Source organism: Phyllobates terribilis, unplaced genomic scaffold (genome assembly GCF_046119375.1).
Source record: "Phyllobates terribilis strain yellow unplaced genomic scaffold, ASM4611937v1 Scaffold_4__5_contigs__length_816908805, whole genome shotgun sequence".
Lineage (NCBI taxonomy): Eukaryota > Metazoa > Chordata > Amphibia > Anura > Dendrobatidae > Phyllobates > Phyllobates terribilis.
In genome coordinates, this window is record NW_027362764.1 from 40,665,688 (window position 1) to 40,691,019 (window position 25,332).

The 25,332-nt window shown below is 41.3% G+C and overlaps 1 protein-coding gene across 4 annotated transcripts in view; it reads left to right on the forward strand.

Moving 5' to 3' along the window:
• The first annotated feature begins 750 nt into the window (after nt 1-750).
• The window catches only part of ETV1 (ETS variant transcription factor 1), a 61,859-nt gene continuing 37,277 nt past the window's right edge, over nt 751-25,332 (forward strand). Inside the window, exons 1-5 of one of the 4 annotated variants that reach the window (XM_073677275.1) lie at nt 751-984; nt 1,483-1,611; nt 2,915-3,002; nt 3,458-3,505; nt 15,090-15,143. In XM_073677275.1, coding sequence (XP_073533376.1) covers nt 1,567-1,611; nt 2,915-3,002; nt 3,458-3,505; nt 15,090-15,143 — 235 coding nt within the window. In that variant the 5' untranslated portion in view covers nt 751-984; nt 1,483-1,566. Of the gene's footprint in view, nt 985-1,095; nt 1,231-1,482; nt 1,612-2,914; nt 3,003-3,457; nt 3,506-3,638; nt 4,056-6,749; nt 6,883-15,089; nt 15,144-25,332 lie in introns of those variants that run through there. The other 3 variants (XM_073677276.1, XM_073677278.1, XM_073677277.1) reach the window with 3 other exon arrangements.

Here is a 25,332-nt window from a genome sequence, read left to right on the forward strand (position 1 = left end):
TTATCAACTTCTCCAGATTATCAAACTTCACTTACAATCAGAAGAATCCTTCAGGGAAATCCAGGACCCCAAAAAATAAAATGTTACCCCCAAATTTGCTCTCACAATGGCCTTCTGCTCAATATCGAACCATGGCGACCTGATGGATGAACGCTCTGTAGGAAGATGGATCTTGTCCAAGCCTAGATAGGTCCACCAGGGTCTTCTCCACCGTTGATAGTATCAAGCTATCGGGTTGCTGGTCTTCCTCTTCGCCTTGTTCCTTCTCTTCCTCTGACCATGACGTCCTTCTCTGCTACTAGAATTATTCTAACTTTTATAATCTGGTCCCGTGACTACAATCTTCCCTAGAAGATAACCGCTGGATTATCAGGCTTCCTACATGCATCATTTTATATATCAACATTCACTAAATCACGTGCAAACCGCAAACCTTTCTGCCCCTGCAGCGCGAACCGTGCGCCTCTTAACCCCTTGTGTCCTGGAGCAGGATCGCCTGACGTCTGTCTTTTTTTCCCCCCCTGAGTTGTTTTTAGGAAGTTAATGGAACTGGAGTAAAAACAAAACCATTTCCGAATTTCACTGTGAGGGTGAAGAAAGGTCAGAGCTCCAGATCCCCTGGGGGAGCAGGAGAAGGTGAAGTGGGGAAGGGGGGGGGAGATCAGGCAGGAGCCATTGTTTTCCTTATCAGGGGGGAAGGTGGAGGGAGAGGGAGAGAGAGAGAGAGAGAGAGAGAGAGAGAGAGAGAGAGAAGCTTGATTGACAGTCAGAAATCTGATCCTGTGAAAGAGACAGAGAGCAAATGGGAGGGAGAGATCTCTCAGTAGTTTGGATAGGAGGCCCCTGGAGGAGAAGCAGAGGAAAAACCACACAATCCAGCTCTGTCAGTGGAGCTTGCAGCCTGCACAGGGGGAAGTGCTTGGGAAATAATTAATGGTTTTTTATTAAATTTGCAAGGAGTTTGGTGCAAGCAGTCGCCATCAGGTGGGTCTTTTTTGCAACAACTTTGCCTTTCCTGCATGCAATCCTCAGCCCTTGTGGAGTTTAGAGGCAAGAAATAACAATGTAGCCTCCTCTCACTCGCACTGCAAATCATCTTGATCGCCATTACTAGTTGTGCACACGTTTGCAAATCAGTGATTTCCACTTGCAGCCCTTGGAGGGAGAGAGGCAGAGTGCAGGGAGGGAGGTGGACCCTCTGGCCTCACCACCTGGCCCCACAATAGCCAGGTTGGATTATTTTCCTATATGCCCTGTTGTTGATTTTTTTTTTTTTCTCTTCTCTTCTTCTTCTTCTCCTTCTTCTCCCCCCTTTCAGCTGAAGCCACAGCCTCTCATGCAAATGTAGCTCAGTGCTGAGGAGGGATTTTTTTTTTTTTTTTTTATGAATGGGACTGTTGAAGGTTAATTAGCTATGCAAATGCAAGCCTCTCATTCATGATTTTTTTTTCCTCTCCTAAAGCCATCTTGTTTCCCTTGCAGCTCAGATCCTGAGGAAATCACAAGATAAATGCAGGCAAAGGATAGTTTGTGACTTAAGAGTGGTGTAAATATAATCTCCCCAGGATGGATGGATTTTATGATCAGCAAGTGCCTTACATGGTTCCCAATGTGAGTGGCTTCAATGCACATAAAGTTTAGAAACTTATTGCACTTCCTCTACTTTCCCCTTTCCTTCATCTTTCCTTTATGAAATATTTACTTTCTTGTTACCTTCAGTTTCCTCTGTGATTGCTTTTGAAAATGTCGCCATTTCTTTCCTATTTTGCACTAATAAGGGGCTTAAGTTACATGGGACCCTCTCAATAAACCCCAGTTGGACCTGTATATATAGTGAGCTGGTTTTGCAATTGTTACCTGTTTAGGGGTTTAAATAACATGGGACCATCTTAATCCTTACAGTTTGCACTTCCATATAGTTATTGTTTCCTATTTTGCACTAATACTGGGGCTTAAATGACAACATGGGACCCTCTCAATAAACACCACTTGGACCTATATATAGTGTGTTTGGTTTGCAATCGTTACCTGTGTAGGGGCTTAAATAACATGAGACTCTCAATCTTTACAAGTTGGACTTGCATATAGTTGTTGGCTTTGCAAATTATTTCCTATTTTGCACTAATAAAGGGGCTTAAATAACTGGGAACCCTCTCAATAAGTTGGTCCTATATATAGTTGTTGGCTTTGCAAATTATTTCCTATTTTGCACCAATAAGGGGCTTAAATAACTGGGGACCCTCTCAATAAACACAGTTGGTCCTGTATATAGTGAGCTGGTTTTGCAATTGTTTCCTCTTTAGGGACTTAAATAACATGGGACCTTCTCAATCTCCACAAGATGGACTGACATATAGTTGTTGGCTTTGCAAATTATTTCCTATTTTGCACTAAGGGGCTTATATATAACTTGGGACCGTCTCAATAAACACCCATATAGCATATTTGTCTTCCATTACTTCGCTTTTCATGTTACAAAATGGTTTAAAAAAAAAGTTAAAATATTTGCAGAAAGTGTTTTGACTCTTGCGCTAGGTGATCACTAATATTATAAAAAAAAAAAAAGCCCCTCTCGGGGGTTAATGTATGTGACTTTTGAGTTTCTATATTGCAAAATTCACCCCTCACCCTCCATAGAAAGTTAATACAGTATCAAAATATTTAGTTTCTCTGTTACAATGTTGCAAAAGCCTCCCGAAGAGGTTAATATAATGCAGCAATATTGATATCAATAGTTAGAATGTTGCAAAAAGGTAAATAGTGTAAATATTTAGTTTTACAGATGATACAATGTTGCACAGGTCCCCAGCAGGCTTCTCACTATATAATCTCTGTATATAATGTGGCAGTGTGTTTCTATGGCTCCTTCTTCTCAGTGACTTTGGTCTCAGACTCTGATTCTTGCTGTTTTTAGAATCAAAGTGGGACAATCTGCCATGAGAGAACCACGAATAGCAGGAAAAGAAAGTTCTTAAATAGAGATCTGGCTCATGACTCAGAAGGTGAGAATGGGAAGATGTGCAAGGCTTTGGGTGAATTGTGTATATAGTCATTTATGGACTTTTCATAGCTATAATATAACTTTAAATAAGTCTTTAATATTGACCATTGCATGATATATACATCCTTATAATATAGGCACATTGTGTCTCTTTTATGTGGTGATGCTTGGTCTTTATTCCATGCGTCACACATGGTCTAGACTTCCTATAATGGACCCTATTTCATATTCTATGTATGTCAGGGTTGTAATACAAGCTATGTCCAATATATACGATTAGTGAGATCAATGTGCTATGAAGTGCCTGCAGCCAAAACCTGTAACTTTCCCATAGAAGAACATTGACACCTGTTGTCAAGCTGGAGAAACAGTTGCAATCTCTCTCATAACCTATATATATACTCTATACGATTTATATAATGGACTAAAATGCAACTATTGAACTTTTACCTACAGAGCTTTTCCAGGATCTGAGTCAGTTGCAAGAGACGTGGCTTGCAGAAGGTAAGAAAAAATAAATTAATTAAAAAAAAAAAAAAAAATCCTAAATGCATGGATGTAAGGAGAGAGAGGAGGGAGAAAAAAAAAAAAAAAGTCTTGAACTTGCTGTCTTAATGTTCAGCCCAATTAATTGAGCTTTAAAAGAGCCACCTCATGTGTCATGCATACATTAGAGAGACTGATGAGTTTGTCTTTGGGGACTCAGGGGCTGCTCTACCCAGTGTCATCACAAATTACCAGGAGAAATTGCTTCCAGCTCACAATCACATCTGCTTTTGGCAAGAACTAATGCAGCAAGACTTGGAAGTTCTGAGCCTCTGTTCAGGTTTTAATTGCAATTGATCAGGTTTATATCAGTGCACCTCCAGAGACTGTATACAACCAGAACAGGGCTCGCTCTTGTCTTCTGAGCAGCACACATGACTCTTTGGTGTTCTGGAAGAGCAGCTTTCTGATGGCAGAAATTGGTATCTCTGAGTTTAGGAGGACGGGATGCTTCAAGAATTGAGTGCCAGTGTCTTCTTTCCCCCTTGCGCGCAGCATAGGACTCTAGGTGTGTATGCTTCGGTTTTTTTTTGGAATTCTTTATTTATATTTTACTTTAAAAAAAAAAATTCCCCATTTTATTATTATTATTTTCTTTATTTTATTTTTTTCCATTTTTCTTATATATTTTTCCATGATTTATTCTGCATACTGCTGTTATACGTATCCCTGTAATTCTATATGTAAAGTCATCGTGACCATTAGCCCTTTGTTGGATTTTTATTGTATATTTTAAGCAACTTTCTATATTTTTGATACATTATTTCTCTATAGGTATTTTGAAGTCTTCTTGTATATTTTTATTTCCATGCTTTTTTTTTTTTTTTTTGCAGAATATTGTGTGACTTTTCTATACGGTATATATCTTACAGTACGGAGGTTGACTGACCTCTCCTTTTTTTAAAAACTTTTACCTTGGTGGATTTTCATTTTCACTTCTTTTTTTTGTTCAATTTTGGAATTTTAATAGAAAAGGCAGAAGCATTTAGTATTGTGAAGATCTATTCCAAAGTTACATTAAGTCTTGACTAGGTTGATTTATACTTTGACATTGGAAAGTTCTTTAAAAAAAATTCATTAAGAATATACAAACATTTTCCATCATTGTAAAATTGGGACGGAGCATCTAAACCTACAATGTAGTGTGACGTGTAAGAAAAGTATTTAATTATTCCTTTTATATAGATGATTGTTGGATAGTTTTATAATCATTTCCACCACTTTGCTTCCATGAAGGATGACTTGTCAAGCCGATGATTCAGACACACCAGGTGTAGACTTTACCTGTTGGGGCAAGTTTTTATTATAGACCTTGTGTAGAATATTTGTGTGTCTCGAGGGCTCTGGATTTTCTATATTATTATTATTATTATTATTATTATTATTATTATCTCTTGGTATTAATACACTGAATTGTTATTATAATCACTGCCGTCTATCTTGATATTATAAAGCAGTGGATTTAGAATTGAGATAAATATAGTGTTTGTATTACACACAGCAACTTTATATAATTTTTCTGCTTTTTTTATTTGGTTGTTTTCTTTTAAGTTTCTAAACTTGCTGAAAAATTATAACTTTTTGGCTTTAGAAATATTCTTAGAATTTAATGTGATTTTTTTGGGGGGGGCTTGCTTAATACTTTTTGGACTAGATTTTCATCCTATTCATTTATTTTTATATCTTCTTCTTATGTACCATGGAAAAATGCAAAGTATATTCAAAATTATTATTGTAGAATATGGTAGGGACCCATGGCTTAGAAAAGTTCTTTAAGTTGTACTCTGGTAGATGTTATGTCAGTATATTGGTTCCCAAAATGTTACACCTTAGAGTACAGGTATATTTCTATTGGGATTCCATGACTTGCATGTCGGTCGTGACTTAGCTCGTTGGCTTGTCCCCCTGCAGGTACGACTATTGAACCTTCGTAGAGTTAAACCTCGATAATATCATTAGCGTTCCACCATTCAATACGGAATCTGATCCCTTCATATCCTGGTTAACCCATCCCCTCCCTATAGATCCAGACAACATCTTATGCTTTCCATAGTTTGGATTTTCTTTCCTAATTGTTTTCCCTTTTTCAATTGGAGCGATGAAATCTTAAACTTAGGCTCCAGAGCAAATTTTGGAATTGATTTTGAAGCCTAATGTAGACAAAAATCTAGAAAAAAATCCTTGTTTTGCTAAATCAAATGCCTTAGAGTCAAATTAATGTATGAAGTGATCTTTCTTTCTCCTTCTCGCTTTCTTTCTCCTTTCTTTCTTTCTCCTCTTTCTTTCTTTCTCCTCTTTCTTTCTTTCTCCTCTTTCCTTCTTTCTTTCTTTCTCCTTCTCGCTTTCTTTCTCCTTTCTTTCTTTCTCCTTCTCGCTTTCTTTCTCCTCTTTCTTTCTTTCTCCTCTTTCCTTCTTTCTTTCTTTCTCCTCTTTCCTTCTTTCTTTCTTTCTTTCCTTCTTTCTCCTCTTTCCTTCTTTCTCCTCTTTCCTTCTTTCTCCTCTTTCCTTCTTTCTCCTCTTTCCTTCTTTCTCCTCTTTCCTTCTTTCTCCTCTTTCCTTCTTTCTCCTCTTTCCTTCTTTCTCCTCTTTCCTTCTTTCTCCTCTTTCCTTCTTTCTCCTCTTTCCTTCTTTCTCCTCTTTCCTTCTTTCTCCTCTTTCCTTCTTTCTCCTCTTTCCTTCTTTCTCCCTTTCTTTCTTTCTCCTCTTTCCTTCCTTCTTTCTTTCTCCTCTTTCCTTCCTTCTTTCTTTCTCCTCTTTCCTTCCTTCTTTCTTTCTCCTCTTTCCTTCCTTCTTTCTTTCTTTCTCCTCTTTCCTTCCTTCTTTCTTTCTTTCTCCTCTTTCTTTCTTTCTTTCTTTCTTTCTTTCTTTCTTTCTTTCTTTCTTTCTTTCTTTCTTTCTTTCTTTCTTTCTTTCTTTCTTTCTTTCTTTCTTTCTTTCTTTCTTTCTCCTCTTTCCTTCCTTCTTTCTTTCTTTCTTTCTTTCTCCTCTTTCCTTCCTTCTTTCTTTCTCTCCCATTTTTATACTTTTATATAAATCTTTTGCCTCCCTAAAATTCACAAAATGGTAGTAAATTGTGTATTTTTGGAATATTTTCGGCTGTGTGTGAACGTACACCTGTGCAGAGTAGGGAGAACAATTCTTGTCTACATACTTAGGTGACCACTAGCCATGGGTAGAGGGGAGGGCTGACTTATCATGACTCCGACTTGACTCCTACATGGCCAGTGAGTTTTTGACTACCTTGCAGCGATGTGACAGTACGCCACTCGGAGAGCAAGATATTCATGTACGACATGGATTAAACTGCATCCAGTCCGAGAGCTGCAAAGTTCTTGGTAAGTTGTATTTTTTTTTGTTGTTGCTTTTTTTTCCCCCAGAGAATAGGAGCAGATGATTTGTGCCATTGAGTATTTACCATCATATGTAATATTCATTGTTACCCCCCAATGTAGAGAGACCACCCTCAAGACTAGAGATTTTTAATAAGGAGTGGCAGGTAGGTCTCAGATTGTACCAAAAGTCAATATTACAAAAAAAGGATAGTTTTTTTTTTTTGGGGGGGGAGGGAATTTTGAACATTTTTGCTTTCTATTCCATTTCTACACAATAGTACAAAAAGACTTTTTTAGGCTGAAAATAAAAATGTCAGGTTCTATCCCTCGAGTCTAAGGGCGAGTTCACACACGGCAACTTAGTTGCAGAAGTTTCTACAACTTTCCTTCCCCTTCTATAGTTATGCACCTGCTGCTGACGCGACGCCATTCCCTGTTTTTTCCTTTTGCAGAAATTTTTGGAAGAAATCTGCCGGGTGTGAATATACCCTGAGGCTTATTTTTCCCACGTCTAATGTCTTGGTGATGGAGCACGGATTAGATATGATCTAACGTGATGCTTCGTTCCATGTTAACTAAACCCACCACCCCTTCTCTGAAGATGTGTTTTTTTTTTTTTTCTCTGTTAGTTTTTAGAATTCTGCAAATTATATTTTAACCCTTTAACATGTGATCAGTGGACAACAACCTGTGGGTCTTTAATTGCTGGGTAACTACAAGTCTCAGCCACTGTAAGATTTAGGATATATTCCCATAGACTTCTAAACGTCTCATGCAGGTGATGGAACAGCCAAGAAATTCTAGTAACGCATCTGTCGCGTGTGAATCTGCTCCTGCCGGATCGAGTTGACTGGTCTTTGGTGACCGTCGCTTTTCACTGATGAAAATCTGCCTACGACTAAATATTTCTCAGCCTATAGATGTTCATTAAGGGAAAAATATATATTCCTAAAAATATGGAAGTCGTCCGATCAGGGGGATATGATTAAGTTTATTGGGGGTACGCTTGCTCACTTTTTTGTTCGCTTGTTTTGTTTTCTTATTCTGAATAGTAACATTGTATCTATTTATCACTGACGTTTCTCATCTCATCCTCGGCTTATTGACCAATAGGAAGCGACCGGAGCTGCACTCGATGGCGGCCCAGTGGGCGATGGGGCATTTTTTTAGAGGGTTTTCGGGAATGCTTTTAAAAGTTTTTACGCCATTCTAAAAGTTTTCTATCTATGGTAGAAAGGTTTAAGAGTTAGGTAATTTTCCTTGAGGACGATGTACATTGTAAGCCAAGGTTGATTTCTATTCTTTTTATATTTATTTTTTTGGGTTGGAGACCAACAACATTATTAATGTAAAATTAAGGGGGGGGGTTGCTCTTTACCCCACCCCATGCCTTTACTTCAGAATAACGGATAATTCCTCCCCCCCCAAACTTATTGTCAAAATAAAAAGCGGAATGTGGGCTGATTTGAACCATTTTGGTGGACGATCTTTAGAAACTTGTTTGCTGGTGCAGGGGACTACTGCCAAAAATAATCTGTTAAATCATGGTTTCTTTTCTTTTTTTTGCTGGCTGTTGTCACCTGAAACAAAAAAAAAAATAAATAAACATATGGTGCGACCGGCCAAATTTGCTAGTTTGCATTGCCATGTTCTGCCAGTTTAAGCAGGCGGGTAACGAATCCGCCGAAATGATCGGGTCATCGTGAAACCCCTGATCAACATCAAGCAGGCACGTGATCTTTGATCGTTCTCTCACTTCTTTTTTCCTCTTTGATCGTTTGATCACTGGTAAAGGATTGGAAACTTTTATTTGCTCATTCCAACAATATTTTTGAATCGCCCCGTAACCCAGTGAGAACACTGACGTGTTACCCAAATCGGACGCCCCCTTTTATGACCTCTTTGAGAAAATCTGTTCTATCATGTTTTTTTTTTTTTTTTTTGCTGGCTGTTGTCACCTGAAAAAAATAAACATATGGCGTGACTGGCCAAATTTGGCTTGTCACTTACTACTTTGCATTGCCATGTTCCGCTAGTTTGATCAGGCATGTTGAGGATCTGGCGGACGGTCGATCCGGCTGATCTTTACACACGAAGATAGATTTGTAAAAAAAAAATAAATAAAAAAAAATGAGCGTCATGTAACGAATCCGCCAAAATGATCAGGTCTTCATAAAACCTCTGATCAACATCAGAAGAGCACATGATCTTTGATCGAGCGAATCCTCGTTGATCGTTTGATCAAGGATTAGGAACTTTTTTTGCTCAGTCCAAGAATATTTTTTTCCCATGAGAATCACCGCCTCCCCCACCCGTAATGTTTCCTACATCGGACGCCCCCTTTATGACCTCTTTGAACTAAGTACAAACCCCCCCCCCCCACTAAAATCTTGTTTCCCATTTGTCCTGTAGGTGACTGCAGTCTGTTGTCCCCTTTATCATCCTTCAGGGACAGGTGGATAAAGCCTTCTGTTCTCTGTTATCAGCCAAAGTAGAGACACACTAGTGAGTTTCAGGCTATATTCACATGTTGCATGTTTGCTGAATTTTTTTTTTTTTTTTTTTCTGAAGCCGCAAACCTAATCTCTTTGGCAGTAAAAATGCTGCCGCCAAAATGCAAGTTTTGCTGTTTTTCCTGCTGTATTTTTGCACTTTCTCGTTTTTTTCTAAGGGGGGGAAAAAAGTGCTGCAAAGTCCCTGAAAGAATTGACACGCTGCAGATTAAAAAAAAAAAGAAAAAAGTAGCAGTTTTCCAATTCAGTCAGGGAAAAAAAAACATGTGCAGAAGATTTCTGAAGTCTCATAGCTTTTGCTGGTATAGTAAAAAGTAGCTTTTAATTTTACAAAAAAAAACGCAATGTGTGAACATAGCCTTAAAGGTCTAAAGTACAGAAAACTCCCCGCCCCCAATAATCGCTACTTTGCCCCCAGATTCTATATACGTCACGCTGTTACAATCTCCAGGCTTCGGGGTTGCTGTTCCTTTTAAGCCCTTTTTCTCGTTTCCGCAGGAGTTTGACTTTTTCCATATTTCTTCTTCCCTTTCGGCAGCAGGGGGCGCCCGTGAGGCTGGTGCACATGCTCGGTGCTGGACCTCTGTGTGTATTTTTGTGAATGGAGGCAGAACTCCAGTCCTTCTCGCTCCTTGTCTTTGAGAAATTGCACAGGATCAGCTGTCTCATTCACTGGCAGAGAGTGACTCACGCATCTTCTGTCTTCTTTGGCTTCTACAGTGGATAGAGCTCGTTTTAATTAAAACGTTAACCCTTTCGTCTCTCGCTTTCTTTCTTTTTTTTTTCTTTCTTCTGAATCCGCCGCCGGTTTTGCTCCTTTAATTTTTCTTTTTTTTTTTTTTTATCTTTTCTTTTGAGACGTCTTGACAGGAGTCTCTTTCTGAAAGTTCCATTATATTTCCTTGATTCTGTTGATTTTTCTAGTAAAAAGCCTGACATCTTGGGGGTGGGTTGGATCTGGCACGTCGATGTTAATGCAGCTCCCATCTCCACCTCCGCACCCGCTAATAATAAAGCGAAAACAGGCTTCCGCTTCTGTCTCCAAATAGCGATTATATCAGGGTCTCTGCAGCGCGGAAGCATCCGTATACCAGTCTGTGGATGCCTGTATCCCCATGTATCAGGGTCTCTGCAGCGTGGAAGCATCCGTATACCAGTCTGTGGATGCCTGTATTCCCATGTATCAGGATCTCTGCAGCACAGAAGCATCTGTATACCAGTCTGTGGATGCCTGTATTCCCATGTATCAGGGTCTCTGCAGCACAGAAGCATCTGTATACCAGTCTGTGGATGCCTGTATTCCCATGTATCAGGGTCTCTGCAGCGCGGAAGCATCTATATACCAGTCTGTGGATGCCTGTATCCCCATGTATCAGGGTCTCTGCAGCACAGAAGCATCTGTATACCAGTCTGTGGATGCCTGTATTCCCATGTATCAGGGTCTCTGCAGCACGGAAGCATCCGTATACCAGTCTGTGGATGCCTGTATTCCCATGTATCAGGGTCTCTGCAGCACGGAAGCATCCGTATACCAGTCTGTGGATGCCTGTATTCCCATGTATCAGGGTCTCTGCAGCACGGAAGCATCCGTATACCAGTCTGTGGATGCCTGTATCCCCATGTATCAGGGTCTCTGCAGCACAGAAGCATCCGTATACCAGTCTGTGGATGCCTGTATCCCCATGTATCAGGATCTCTGCAGCACAGAAGCATCCGTATACCAGTCTGTGGATGCCTGTATCCCCATGTATCAGGGTCTCTGCAGCACAGAAGCATCTGTATACCAGTCTGTGGATGCCTGTATCCCCATGTATCAGGGTCTCTGCAGCACAGAAGCATCTGTATACCAGTCTGTGGATGCCTGTATCCCCATGTATCAGGGTCTCTGCAGCACGGAAGCATCTGTATACCAGTCTGTGGATGCCTGTATCCCCATGTATCAGGGTCTCTGCAGCACGGAAGCATCCGTATACCAGTCTGTGGATGCCTGTATCCCCATGTATCAGGGTCTCTGCAGCACGGAAGCATCCGTATACCAGTCTGTGGATGCCTGTATCCCCATGTATCAGGGTCTCTGCAGCACGGAAGCATCCGTATACCAGTCTGTGGATGCCTGTATCCCCATGTATCAGGGTCTCTGCAGCACGGAAGCATCTGTATACCAGTCTGTGGATGCCTGTATCCCCATGTATCAGGGTCTCTGCAGCACGGAAGCATCTGTATACCAGTCTGTGGATGCCTGTATCCCCATGTATCAGGGTCTCTGCAGCACAGAAGCATCCGTATACCAGTCTGTGGATGCCTGTATCCCCATGTATCAGGGTCTCTGCAGCACAGAAGCATCTGTATACCAGTCTGTGGATGCCTGTATCCCCATGTATCAGGGTCTCTGCAGCACGGAAGCATCTGTATACCAGTCTGTGGATGCCTGTATCCCCATGTATCAGGGTCTCTGCAGCACGGAAGCATCTGTATACCAGTCTGTGGATGCCTGTATCCCCATGTATCAGGGTCTCTGCAGCACAGAAGCATCCGTATACCAGTCTGTGGATGCCTGTATCCCCATGTATCAGGGTCTCTGCAGCACGGAAGCATCTGTATACCAGTCTGTGGATGCCTGTATCCCCATGTATCGCCTGGCACAAGTTGCTGCATTTTTTTTTTAAATTTAACCCTTGAGACCCTCCAGCTTTTGATGTTTCCATCTTTTGCAGGATAGCGGCTACTTCTTCTCTTTTGAATGCTGCTTTGGTAGCGTTTGGAGGAAATGAACATCATGGCTCATTTCAATGGGAAAACCCATCAATCTTGGAAGGGACATTGTGTACTCGAGGGGGGTCTACCAACCCAGGGGTCCCCTCTCTCGGACCCCCCCCCCCCCGCCCTCATTCTACCCTTCTGACTTTAATTGGTTGCATCTTGTTCTTAATGCTGTCCCCCCTCCCCACCCTTTTTTTAGGGGGGCGGGGATACCCCTATGTCTAATTGGTTTCCCATGATATACAATAGACGCAATATGTGCTTTGTTTAACCCTTTGTGAGCTGCAGGGTTGGAGCTGATAACGTTTCGTCAGTGCCCCGGGTGGTGGCGAGTTGTTCTTTAGTTTTCTTGACTCTGGGTGTAATTTTCCCTATCTTTGGTCTGAATGTTCTAGAAGTTAAGTGACGGTGGCAGTAGACATTAGGTAATTACTTGAAAATCCTACAGTTTTTTAGTGGGTCGAGGGGATAAGCAGCACCAGAGACAGTATGGCAGCCGCTTATCTCTGTCCTATGTAAAATCCCTGTCTGGTTGGTTTGGGTGAATGGTTCTGACAGTAGAGAATTCGGGTAAGTGGCTTCTCTTTTATGGATACAAGATTGGTACCAGCCACGATTCTGCTGAGACGCTTGGATCAGTACAAGCATGAGAATTTGGGTCTTTCAGGCTTAAAATATACATTATAATATGACCAGATTATGGCCGCTTGAATTGTCTTTGCCCACCATAGGCTTCCAGTATGTACTGTGATGTAATGAGAGCCTATGGCGGTATAATGGGAGCCTATGGTGGTATAATGGGAGCCTATGGCGGTATAATGGGAGCCTATGGCGGTATAATGGGAGCCTATGGCGGTATAATGGGAGCCTATGGTGGTATAATGGGAGCCTATGGCGGTATAATGGGAGCCTATGGCGGTATAATGGGAGCCTATGGCGGTATAATGGGAGCCTATGGTGGTATAATGGGAGCCTATGGTGGTATAATGGGAGCCTATGGTGGTATAATGGGAGCCTATGGCGGTATAATGGGAGCCTATGGCCATGTAATGGGAGCCTATGGCGGTATAATGGGAGCCTATGGCGGTATAATGGGAGCCTATGGCGGTATAATGGGAGCCTATGGTGGTATAATGGGAACCTATGGCCGTGTAATGGGAGCCTATGGCGGTATAATGGGAGCCTATGGCGGTATAATGGGAGTTTGTGATGATGTAATGGGAGCCTATGGTGGTATAATGGGAACCTATGGCCGTGTAATGGAAGCCTATGATGATGTAATGGGAGCCTATGGTGGTATAATGGGAGCCTATGGCGGTATAATGGGAGCCTATGGCGGTATAATGGGAGCCTATGGCGGTATAATGGGAGTCTTGTATAGTGACTTGGTTTCCACCTATATTGCGCTGACTATTGTAATATACGGCCTTTTCTTTGGGGGGGGCATTGACTGTAGAGGTGTTGTACGAACCTCATATCAGCCTCCGCTATGGACATAAATGTCTCTGCAGGTTCTCAGAACTGGAGATTTGTGATATAAAGAAGAGGTTGGGGGACTTCTCTGTACTTCCTTCCATTATAAATGGCTGATAACAAAGACAATAGATTGCATCCGTCCACACAGAAAATAGAAAAGTTTCGGTTTACTGTCCCTTTAAGGAGTACAGAGAATAAAGGGTTTATATTGGTCTCCTCTGCTTTTTCTTCTCATTATGGTGATTGATGGCTGTGTAATCCAAGGATGATGTAGCAGAGACCATTTGGCAGCATTAACTCTGTTTGTGCCATGGACGTACTAATGACTTGTTTGCATTACTCGGATCTGTCATTCAAATGCTCAGTGGCATTTCCCAAAATGTCCTCCTGGATTATAGCACTTTTTCTTTCTTCTTTTGCTTGTGTAAAACTTCTTCATCTTCTTCTTCTCCTCCTTCTAGAATTATATTGTATCTATCGATTTTCCATCTATTATATTTATTTTCTTCTATATTTCCCATCTGTTTATATCTCTTATTTTATCTTTCTATCATATGTATCTATACCTTGTGTGTGTATATATGAGAGATTGGCATCTATGTATGGTATCTGTGTCATATATCTATATTGTATGTCCGTCTATCAGTCCGTCTATCAGTCCGTCTATCAGTCCGTCTATCAGTCCGTCTATCAGTCCGTCTATCAGTCCGTCTATCAGTCCGTCTATCTATCCTTCTGTAAAACTACAACTCCCAGCAGGTTACAGCATCTCCCTTTCCCATATCTATTTTTCATATGTATCTATGACTACAACCCCCAGCATGTTCTGAAAGCTGCACCTTGAGGACTCAAAGGCTTGAAACTGAGATTTCATCGTCCCATCAGTGCACTGGACAAAGCGTTTTAGTGAAACGTTTCCTAGAATGTCTCTTAATTCCTGGAAACTTTCTGAAAACTTTAGGTCATGTGTCTTTGTCAGACTCCATAAGATTCTCCCGTATCTCTTAATGCGAAAACATTAGTACCGTTACTGATTGGCACAATGACCCTTTATTTTACTGTCTAAATACCCAGCGATTCCATCCGATCGCTCGCGGATACAAAGCACAATGGCTGATTTACATACACGCACAATCGGTGGATTCAACGCCGGCCGGGGATCTACAGATGGATGTTCCGCTGTTTGTGATTTACCAAGTGCTCAAAGTGGAATAATACGTGTCTGTGTAATATATATATGTATGAATTCTACAGAGGAATGTGCGGATGTAGCAGAGCTGAAATGATTGTTTATTAGCAGTCCTATGTAAAACCACAGATAACGCATTGCTGCCAGTCGCTGCTGTGTCCGATATCTATCTCTTTTTGCTCTATTGCTTCTTGATTATTTATTTACTTGTCATTTTTTTTTTTTTTTTTAAATTTTTAACATAACTTTCTTGTCTTTCCCATTTTTTACAGCTCAGGTGCCGGACAATGATGAGCAGTTTGTTCCAGACTACCAGGCTGATAACTGTGAGTACCCCACCTCCTCGGTGTACCGCCATTACTCTGCTAGTACCTGCAGCTTGAACTTTTTCTCAAGTGATTTGTATTCTGAGTAATGAAGCAAACCTGAAATGAATGGAGTCCGGCGTTCTCTGCCATCTGCAAATCACTGTGTTTATATGGACAGATGTAGCAGAGGTGATCGCCAGTTTAACCCATCGTGTCTGTAGGTGTCTCTGGTACACCTGCCTCCTTTACATCTTTTCTTTGCCGGTGTCCGGTCTTGGGACCATGACTGAATAGCTGGACTAATGTGAATGTAGAGAGGATGCCCCATTGCAAAATTTGGCATACCCCCCTGTGCAGCTCATACCATCCCCTCTTCATAGGAGTTGTGTCCTTTGCTAGTTTTACCCTGTTCCTCCCCTTGTAAGCACTTTGGGTAAATGGGCACCAGGACCCTCATTGGTCTCACTTGTTGCAGTGAACAGGAAGCAATAGTGCACTTGGAATGAGGGTGGAAACCTGCCGGGGCCCCTCCTGTCCTGACCTGCTGCCGGGGCCCCTCCTGTCCTGACCTGCTGCCGGGGCCCCTCCTGTCCTGACCTGCTGCCGGGGCCCCTCCTGTCCTGACCTGCTGCCGGGGCCCCTCCTGTCCTGACCTGCTGCCGGGGCCCCTCCTGTCCTGACCTGCTGCCGGGGCCCCTCCTGTCCTGACCTGCTGCCGGGGCCCCTCCTGTCCTGACCTGCTGCCGGGGCCCCTCCTGTCCTGATCTGGGGCCTCATTGATGTCGATATTTCTCTGTTACTTTGTAATTTTTACATATTCCCTTATTACGTTCTGTGCATTATCAGAACGGTCCACAGAGGGGGCGGCCGCAGGAGGCAGAGAGCTCAGTCTTCTTCTGTATCAGTGGTGACATGAAGGAAATCATCTGGAACAAAGTTTTATGATTTTTTTTTTTTTAAGCCACAGGAATTGTATAGATTTTTGTATTTGTTAATTACATTTATATAATTTGTATTATTGTCACATATTGTGAAACTACATGTCCCAGCTGATACTGACAGATGTAAACTTTTGTTCCCTTATTCTTTCGCTTGTTCCCTCTTTCTCTTTCGTTGTCTCTTTCTCTCGCGCTTACTCTCGTTCCCTCTTTCCTTTGCGCTTTCTTTCTTTTTCTCCTTCTTTCTTTTTCTCCTTCTTTCTTTTTCTCCTTCTTTTTCTCTTTCTCGCTCTCCTTTCTTTTTCTCTTTCTCGCTCTCCTTTCTTTTTCTCTTTCTCGCTCTCCTTTCTTTTTCTCTTTCTCGCTCTCCTTTCTTTTTCTCTTTCTCGCTCTCCTTTCTTTTTCTCTTTCTCGCTCTCCTTTCTTTTTCTCTTTCTTTTTCTCTTTTTCGCTCGTTCGCTCTCCTTTCTTTTTCTTTCTTTTTCTCTTTTTCGCTCGCTCTCCTTTTTCTCTTTCTCGTTCGCTCTCCTTTCTTTTTCTCTTTCTTTTTCTCTTTCTCGCTCGCTCTCCTTTCTTTTTCTCTTTCTCGCTCTCCTTTCTTTTTCTTTCTTTTTCTTTCTCGCTCTTTTCTTTTTCTCTTTCTCGCTCTCCTTTCTTTTTCTCTTTCTCGCTCTCCTTTCTTTTTCTCTTTCTCGCTCTCCTTTCTTTTTCTCTTTCTTTTTCTCTTTTTCGCTCGTTCGCTCTCCTTTCTTTTTCTTTCTTTTTCTCTTTTTCGCTCGCTCGCTCTCCTTTTTCTCTTTCTCGCTCGCTCTCCTTTCTTTTTCTCTTTCTTTTTCTCTTTCTCGCTCGCTCTCCTTTCTTTTTCTCTTTCTCGCTCTCCTTTCTTTTTCTTTCTTTTTCTTTCTCGCTCTTTTCTTTTTCTCTTTCTTTTTCTCTTTCTCGCTCTCCTTTCTTTTTCTCTTTCTCGCTCTCCTTTCTTTTTCTCTTTCTCGCTCTCCTTTCTTTTTCGCTCGCTCGCTCTCCTTTCTTTTTCTCTTTCTCGCTCTCTTTTCTTTTTCTTTCTTTTTCTCTTTCTCGCTCGCTCGCTCTCCTTTCTTTTTCTCTTGCTCGCTCTCCTTTCTTTTTCTCTTGCTCGCTCTCCTTTCTTTTTCTCTTGCTCGCTCTCCTTTCTTTTTCTCTTTCTCGCTCGCTCTCCTTTCTTTTTCTCTTTCTCGCTCGCTCTCCTTTCTTTTTCTCTTTCTCGCTCGCTCTCCTTTCTTTTTCTCTTTCTCGCTCGCTCTCCTTTCTTTTTCTCTTTCTCGCTCGCTCGCTCTCCTTTCTTTTTCTCTTTCTCGCTCGCTCTCCTTTCTTTTTCTTTCTCGCTCGCTCTCCTTTCTTTTTCTCTTTCTTTTTCTCTTTCTCGCTCGTTCTCCTTTCTTTTTCTCTTTCTCGCTCTTTTCTTTTTCTCTTTTTCGCTCGCTCGCTCTCCTTTCTTTTTCTCTTTCTCGCTCGCTCTCCTTTCTTTTTCTTTCTCGCTCGCTCTCCTTTCTTTTTCTCTTTCTTTTTCTCTTTCTCGCTCGTTCTCCTTTCTTTTTCTCTTTCTCGCTCTTTTCTTTTTCTCTTTTTCGCTCGCTCGCTCTCCTTTCTTTTTCTCTTTCTCGCTCGCTCTCCTTTCTTTTTCTCTTTCTCGCTCTCTTTTCTTTTTCTTTCTTTTTCTCTTTCTCGCTCGCTCGCTCTCCTTTCTTTTTCTCTTGCTCGCTCTCCTTTCTTTTTCTCTTGCTCGCTCTCCTTTCTTTTTCTCTTGCTCGCTCTCCTTTCTTTTTCTCTTTCTCGCTCGCTCTCCTTTCTTTTTCTCTTTCTCGCTCGCTCTCCTTTCTTTTTCTCTTTCTCGCTCGCTCTCCTTTCTTTTTCTCTTTCTCGCTCGCTCTCCTTTCTTTTTCTCTTTCTCGCTCGCTCGCTCTCCTTTCTTTTTCTCTTTCTCGCTCGCTCTCCTTTCTTTTTCTTTCTCGCTCGCTCTCCTTTCTTTTTCTCTTTCTTTTTCTCTTTCTCGCTCGTTCTCCTTTCTTTTTCTCTTTCTCGCTCTTTTCTTTTTCTCTTTTTCGCTCGCTCGCTCTCCTTTCTTTTTCTCTTTCTCGCTCGCTCTCCTTTCTTTTTCTTTCTCGCTCGCTCTCCTTTCTTTTTCTCTTTCTTTTTCTCTTTCTCGCTCGTTCTCCTTTCTTTTTCTCTTTCTCGCTCTTTTCTTTTTCTCTTTTTCGCTCGCTCGCTCTCCTTTCTTTTTCTCTTTCTCGCTCGCTCTCCTTTCTTTTTCTCTTTCTCGCTCGCTCTCCTTTCTTTTTCTTTCTCGCTCGCTCTCCTTTCTTTTTCTCTTTCTTTTTCTCTTTCTCGCTCGTTCTCCTTTCTTTTTCTCTTTCTCGCTCTTTTCTTTTTCTCTTTCTTTTTCTCTTTCTCGCTCGCTCTCCTTTCTTTTTCTCTTTCTCGCTCGCTCTCCTTTCTTTTTCTCTTGCTCGCTCTCTTTTCTTTTTCTCTTTCTCGCTCGCTCGCTCTCCTTTCTTTTTCTCTTTCTCGCTCGCTCTCCTTTCTCTATCGCTCGCTCTCTCGCTATAAACTTGACGTGTGCTATCCTTTTTGTATATTTGGACCTTATCTTGAATTCTGTGTCTCGCTTGCACATGATACACAGTGGGGGTCACCACTATACACCACTCTCCATGATGGGGTCTGTTACTGTTCAGGCCGTGGTCCCGCCCTGATTATAATCCGCCTCTGACAACTTGAACGAGGGGTCCTTTTCTCTTTGGAGCCAGCACTGGACGTCTCCCACCCGACCTGTGGGTGTCACATGGGCTTGTGAATGTGCAGTCTTGGAGCGGGGCCCTTACTTTGTTCCTGTGCAGTAGGTGGGGTCTAAGGGAAAAAAAAATCATTGCAAGCTGCTTGCTGATGGTTTCCTTGTGACAAATTGTGTTGCTACTGTTTTGGTGAAGATGGGGGGGGGGGGTTCACATCAACCTTGTAGAAGGGGCACTGAGCAGCCAGAGATTGGGGTCTCCCCCGCATTCCTTATTGTGTACCCCATATTGCCGCTGACCGTAAGAGAGATGGAGAGTTCCTACTTCTTTTTCTTGAAGAAGCCTTGAAGGATATTTTATGTCTCTGCAGCTCAATGGTGATTTTATTGCGGAGGTTTGTGGTTGTGCCTTAAATTCTCATTAATCTTCAGTGCGCCGCTGCGAATTACAGTAATAACTTCAATGGTCTTTAAACCTGCGCTAAGTCCTTGTGGTTCGAGCTGAGCTTGTCCGATGTAGCAGAGCCGAGTCTGTCGCTTATAACTGACGCGGCTCTGCTACATCTGCATCATTTAGTACAACTTGTGATCGAGATGGAGCGGAGTGGAGTCTGTCATTATTTCCCGACTAATGTAGCAGAGCTGAAATTGTCCTCTGGCACTAACAACTACACAAAGATAGCAGAGCTGAGGTTGTCCTCTGGCACTAACAACTACACAAAGATAGCAGAGCTGAGGTTTTCAGTCTCATGATTCGAATGTAGCAAAGCTTATTTTGTGTTGTAAAATGACTGCAGATTTACATTCAGATAACAGAGTATTATACAGATGTAGCAGAGTTGAGTTTGTCCCTTTTCACTGTCCTATCCCAAACTATAACTTGTTTTTTTTTTTATATTACAACTACACAAGTAATGCATCTCCGAAAAGTATAATGACTTATCCAGCTCTGCTACATCTGGATACACAGCAGATCACATTCCGAACTAGATCGATACATTTAGTTTTAGACTTCAGAATAGTATCGCAACCTTTGTATCTGCTCTGAGAGACGCTTTAAGGCTATGTTCACATGCAGCGGCTTTTTTTTTTTTTTTTCTTGTTACAGCCAAAACCTGTTCTTTTTTCAGTAAAAAACGCTGCATTCAAAAGTCAAGTTTTTGCTGTTTTTTTTTTTTAGCTTTTTTTTTTTTTTTTGTGGGGTTGTGGATTAAATGTGTGGTTTTGTCTACAGAACATGTTTCTAAAAGTTTTAGTTTTCCTCGCCAAGAAACACAGCAAAAAAATGTTGCAAAATAAAAAAAAAAACAGCCAAACCTGATTGCTGTGCATTTTGCACATTCTCAAAAATGCTGCAAAAACCTTGAAAGAAGTAGTAGTAGTTCTCAAATTCAGTCAGTAGAAAAAAAGCAATAACATAGAGAACATCCCAGTGATGATGAGCAGGACATGCTGGGGGTTGTAGTGCGATAGTGTCAGGCTGCAGACCACTGTGATTTTGGTCCCTTTAACATTATGCTGGGATCACAGCACTAACCCTAATATTCCCTAGACACCTAGAATCTAGCGGACATTGAGTGTAAGGAACTGCCCTTAATGACATCCACACTCTTATCCTATTTCTGCTCCCTGTTTCCTAATGTCAGTCCGCACTGTAGACCTAGCGTACTATTCGTGAACCAGGAGGCTCGGGATGAACACTGCTGTGGGTCCTTCCTTGAAAGAAGCAGAGTTCTGCAGTGTATGGGTTTATTAGAACACACACAAAATACTTATTTTAATAGGTAAAATGAATTAATTTTTCTAATATCTGCAACAATTTTAGCTGCGCATGTTAGGACCTAATGCAATTGAATGTAAGAAATGTTTATATCTTAGAGGAAAGTGCTCCTTTTTTTTTTTTTTTTTTTCTCCACTTATGAGCCACATCTCCTCCTCTCATTGCCACATGAACTCTTCATTCACTCTGAAAAAGTGCTAAAATGAATCTGTCACTACAGTATTAGGATTACAGAAGTGTGAGATGCAGAGAAACTGATTGTGCAGATTCTAGCTAACTGATCCCAATGCTGGATTCACAGTTACACTGCTCAGTGCTGATGTATAATTTCCTCCATGCTGCTTCTGAACATGTTCTACATACAGACTGGAGAGACTAGTGAGAGGCAGACTGATAGAGAGTTAGAGAGACTGCTGCCGCTGCTTTCTAGTAAGTGTTTATCTCACACTAGAGCTGGATTTCCAACTACACTGCTCAGTACTGCTGTATAATGTCCGGTTTATGTGCTACACAGGAGAGCAGGAATCCCTCATGTCTATGAGAAACGACATAGCAGCTAGTCTGCACGCCAGCTCCAAGATAACTGAAAATTAGAAATAGAGGCTGCAGAAATATATATAATGGCTAGAAACAGTGTTCTTCCTCGTGTACATACACAAGTGCTGCAGTACACAGCTTTTTAAAAATAAATTCCTTTTTGCATTTGTAGTTGCAAGTTAAGGAACCTTGTAATATATCCGATCAGAAAAATATGCTCTTTTTCTTGACTTAAGAGCCACTTCTCCTTCTCCCTGCCTCCTGATATCGACTCTCAAAACTTATTTTTGTCAAGTATAGAGGACTGTCTCTTCACTGCATTATCAGATTACAGCTGTCTATTAAAGTCTATGGAGGGAAGGCAGACTGACAGAGTTAGAGAGACTGCTGCTTTCTAGTAAGTGTTTATCTCACACTAGAGCTGGATTCCCAGCTACACTGCTCAGTACTGATGTATCATTTCCTTCATTCTGCTTCTGAACATGATTACAGACTGGAGTGACTAGAGAGAGGCACACTGACAGAGAGAGAGAGACTGTTGCTGCTGCTTTCTAGTAAGTGCTTATCTCACACTAGAGCTGGATTCCCAGCTACACTGCTCAGTACTGATGTATCATTTCCTTCATTCTGCTTCTGAACATGATTACAGACTGGAGTGACTAGAGAGAGGCACACTGACAGAGAGAGAGACTGTTGCTGCTGCTTTCTAGTAAGTGCTTATCTCACACTAGAGCTGGATTCCCAGCTACACTGCTCAGTACTGATGTATAATTTCCTCCGTGCTGCTTCTGAACATGTTCTACATACAGACTGGAGAGACTAGAGAGAGGCAGACTGACAGAGAGTTAAGAGAGACTGCAGCCGCTGCTTTCTAGTAAGTGCTTATCTCACACTAGAGCTGGATTCCCAGCTACACTGCTCAGTACTGATGTATAATTTCCTTCATGCTGCTTCTGAACATGATATACATACCAACTGGAGAGACTAGAGAAAGCCAGACTGACAGAGTTAGAGAGACTGCTGCCGCTGCTTTCTAGTAAGTGCTTTTCTCCCACCAGAGCTGGATTCCCAGCTACACTGATCGATACTGCTGTATGATGTCCTGTTTATGCGCTACATGTCTATGGGAGACATCATAACAGCTAATCTGCACACCAGCTCAGAGTCAACTGAAAATTAGAAAGTGGTGATTAATAAATGCAGGATACAAGTGATCTAATGGCCTGGATCGATGATATTCCTCGTGTACAGACTGGACGGCTTCTTCTGAAATGTCAGCTTTGAGTTTTATCTCTGGAGCTACGTCATTTCTTCTTGTTCATCAATGACATCTTAAGGGTGTTTCTACCCCTGTAAGTGCTAATTACCCGCAGCTTGGAGATACAGTTTGCTTTATTCATGTCAAGCACAGCTCGGCGTTGTCTTTACACGGCGCAGTGTTAATGTTTGCGGAGACAGTTAACGTTTGCATGTGCTGCTTTGTGTACACTCAGAGGTCTGGATCCACCATTAAAGCTGACATCCATTACCTGCCGGCTCCGTACAGGGATAGGCTTTATAGAATTTTGCCTTTATAAACTTGCTGCTCTGTTTCTTAAAAGGACAGTACGCCTGAAATGACAAGTAAAGTCGCACGCATTTGCTGCTGCAGCTTTAAGATTCCAATATCAATCAATTATGGAGAATTTTGTAAAAAAAAAAAAAAAAAAAAAAAAAAGGGTGAATTTGACTCTCTGGAAGAACATAAAACCTGTTATTGGGTCTGCATTGGAGTAAAAAAAAAAGTAAATGCATTCAGAAAATGGGGATTTGTCTCAGATTTATTGAATACAAGAATGTGTCATCTTCCCATCAGTTCTCTGCAGGGTCCTAGTGAACACCATGTTGCATTGGGGTGGGATGGGGGTGGAGGTGGGGGCAGATTTCCAAGGATAAGACCTGAGGAAATTGATGAGAATCTGATAAATGCTGGATATTTTTAGCGCAAGAATGAAATGAGCAAATCACAAGTTGTGTAAAGGGGAAAAATTATCACACCCTGAAATAACAGAAAAAGGTTGTAACTCCTATCGGCGATTATAGTGAGAGTGTTACTGATGATCCCCCTACATGATTATGCAGATATATTCATGATATACCTTACGGTAAAAGTGTGGGGACGTAAAAAAAAAAAAAAAAAAAAAAATGCATTCATTTTAGCTTCTTGGTGTGAATAAATATAAATTCATCAAAGAAGCTGTCAAGTTGTAATGATTATGCTCATTTTTACTTGGTCTCCAGCCCATAGGATTTATTCAGGTTCTTATGTACCAGAATATAACTACTATAATACTGCTCCTATATACAAGAATATAACTACTATAATACTGCTCCTATGTACAAGAATATAACTACTATAATACTGCTCCTATATACAAGAATATAGCTACTATAATACAGCCCCCTATGTACAAGAATATAACTACTATAATACTGCCCCTATGTACAAGAATATAACTACGATAATACTGCCCCTATGTACAAGAATATAACTACTATAATACTGCTCCTATGTACAAGAATATAACTACTATAATACTGCCCCCTATGTACAAGAATATAACTACTATAACACTGCCCCTATGTACAAGAATATAACTACTATAATACTGCCCTTATGTACAAGAATATAACTACTATAATACTGCCCCCTATGTACAAGAATATAACTACTATAATACTGCCCCCTATGTACAAGAATATAACTACTATAATACTGCTCCTATGTACAAGAATATAGCTACTATAACACTGCCCCTATGTACAAGAATATAACTACTATAATACTGCTCCCTATGTACAAGAATATAACTACTATAATACTGCTCCATAAGATACATGTGGTTTTGTGTTTCCTCATGGTTGCTGTATTACTACTGTTCTTGTTCTTCTGATTCTAGCTGAGCTCCGATGATGATGGTGTGTTGCTTGGATCATGCTGTTGGTGAGGGGGCTGAAATTGGAAGTTATAACATAATATTTTCTTCTTTCTTCTTTCTTCCTTCTTCCTTCTTCCTTCTTCCTTCTTCCTTCCTCCTTCCTCCTTCCTCCTTCCTCCTTCCTCCTTCCTCCTTCCTCCTTCCTCCTTCCTCCTTCCTCCTTCCTCCTTCCTCCTTCCTCCTTCCTCCTTCCTCCTTCCTCCTTCCTCCTTCTTTCTTCTTTCTTCTTCTTTTTCCAAAAAGGAGTCAGAGTATCATTAGTGAGTAATGCCGCCATCCTATAAAATAATTGTTTTGTTTATTGCGCAGTTGTTCTGCTAAAGTTTTCCATTTCTGACTATGAATTTGGTTTCCACAGAGTGGAGCGTCTAATATTTCAGAATGTAAGTGCGCCCGGGTCTTGGCATCGCTCGGAGCTGTCGCCTCTTGGCAGTTTATACATAGAACATGGGAATATGTGTAAATTATCCCCGTGTTATCATTTGTCAGAGCCCATTAACACGGCCCATATACTATCCTGCAGAATGCCACAGAGGCATGTGCTACATTTTACACTGCAGTAATTTATGGTCATTGTCCGAATAGACCTGGACTAAGACTTTTACAGTCTTTACTGTGTCATGGAGGAAATAATTTATGATCGGTGGAGCTTGTAGTGTAAAGTATATGTGTGATTGATGCTCTTAGTATAGAGCACTATAGGTTTAAAGAAAACCTGTCACCAGATCAGAAGTGGCTAATCTTTGTACTTAATTGGTTCCCGCTGCTCCACTATGCCATTTTCTTTTCTTAATCCGCCATGTGGTTGCTGGACTTTACCTGGGGGGCAGTGATCACCGGGCAATTATGCAGAACAGCCTAAAACGCGCCCTGGAGGATCTTGTCAGCTCCGCCCCCTTGGTAAAACTATGAAAAAAAACTTATGGCAAGTTTATAACAATAATGGAAAACTCACAGAACCAGTGGGAATAAAATAATATCAACGTCCGACCACATCTGCCCTGGTGACCGGTTCCCTTTAAGTTTGGTTGTTCTCTTTTTTGCTTGTTTAGTGTCTTTTTTTTTTTTTTAATTAAACCACCAGGGCCAGGCAGAGTTTTTATATATAAAAATGTGTATAAAATAAATTGATAGAGAAATTACATTGTCTGTAGTATGTAATGAAGAAAATGCATGAATTGGTGAAAAAAATATATACCGTATATAG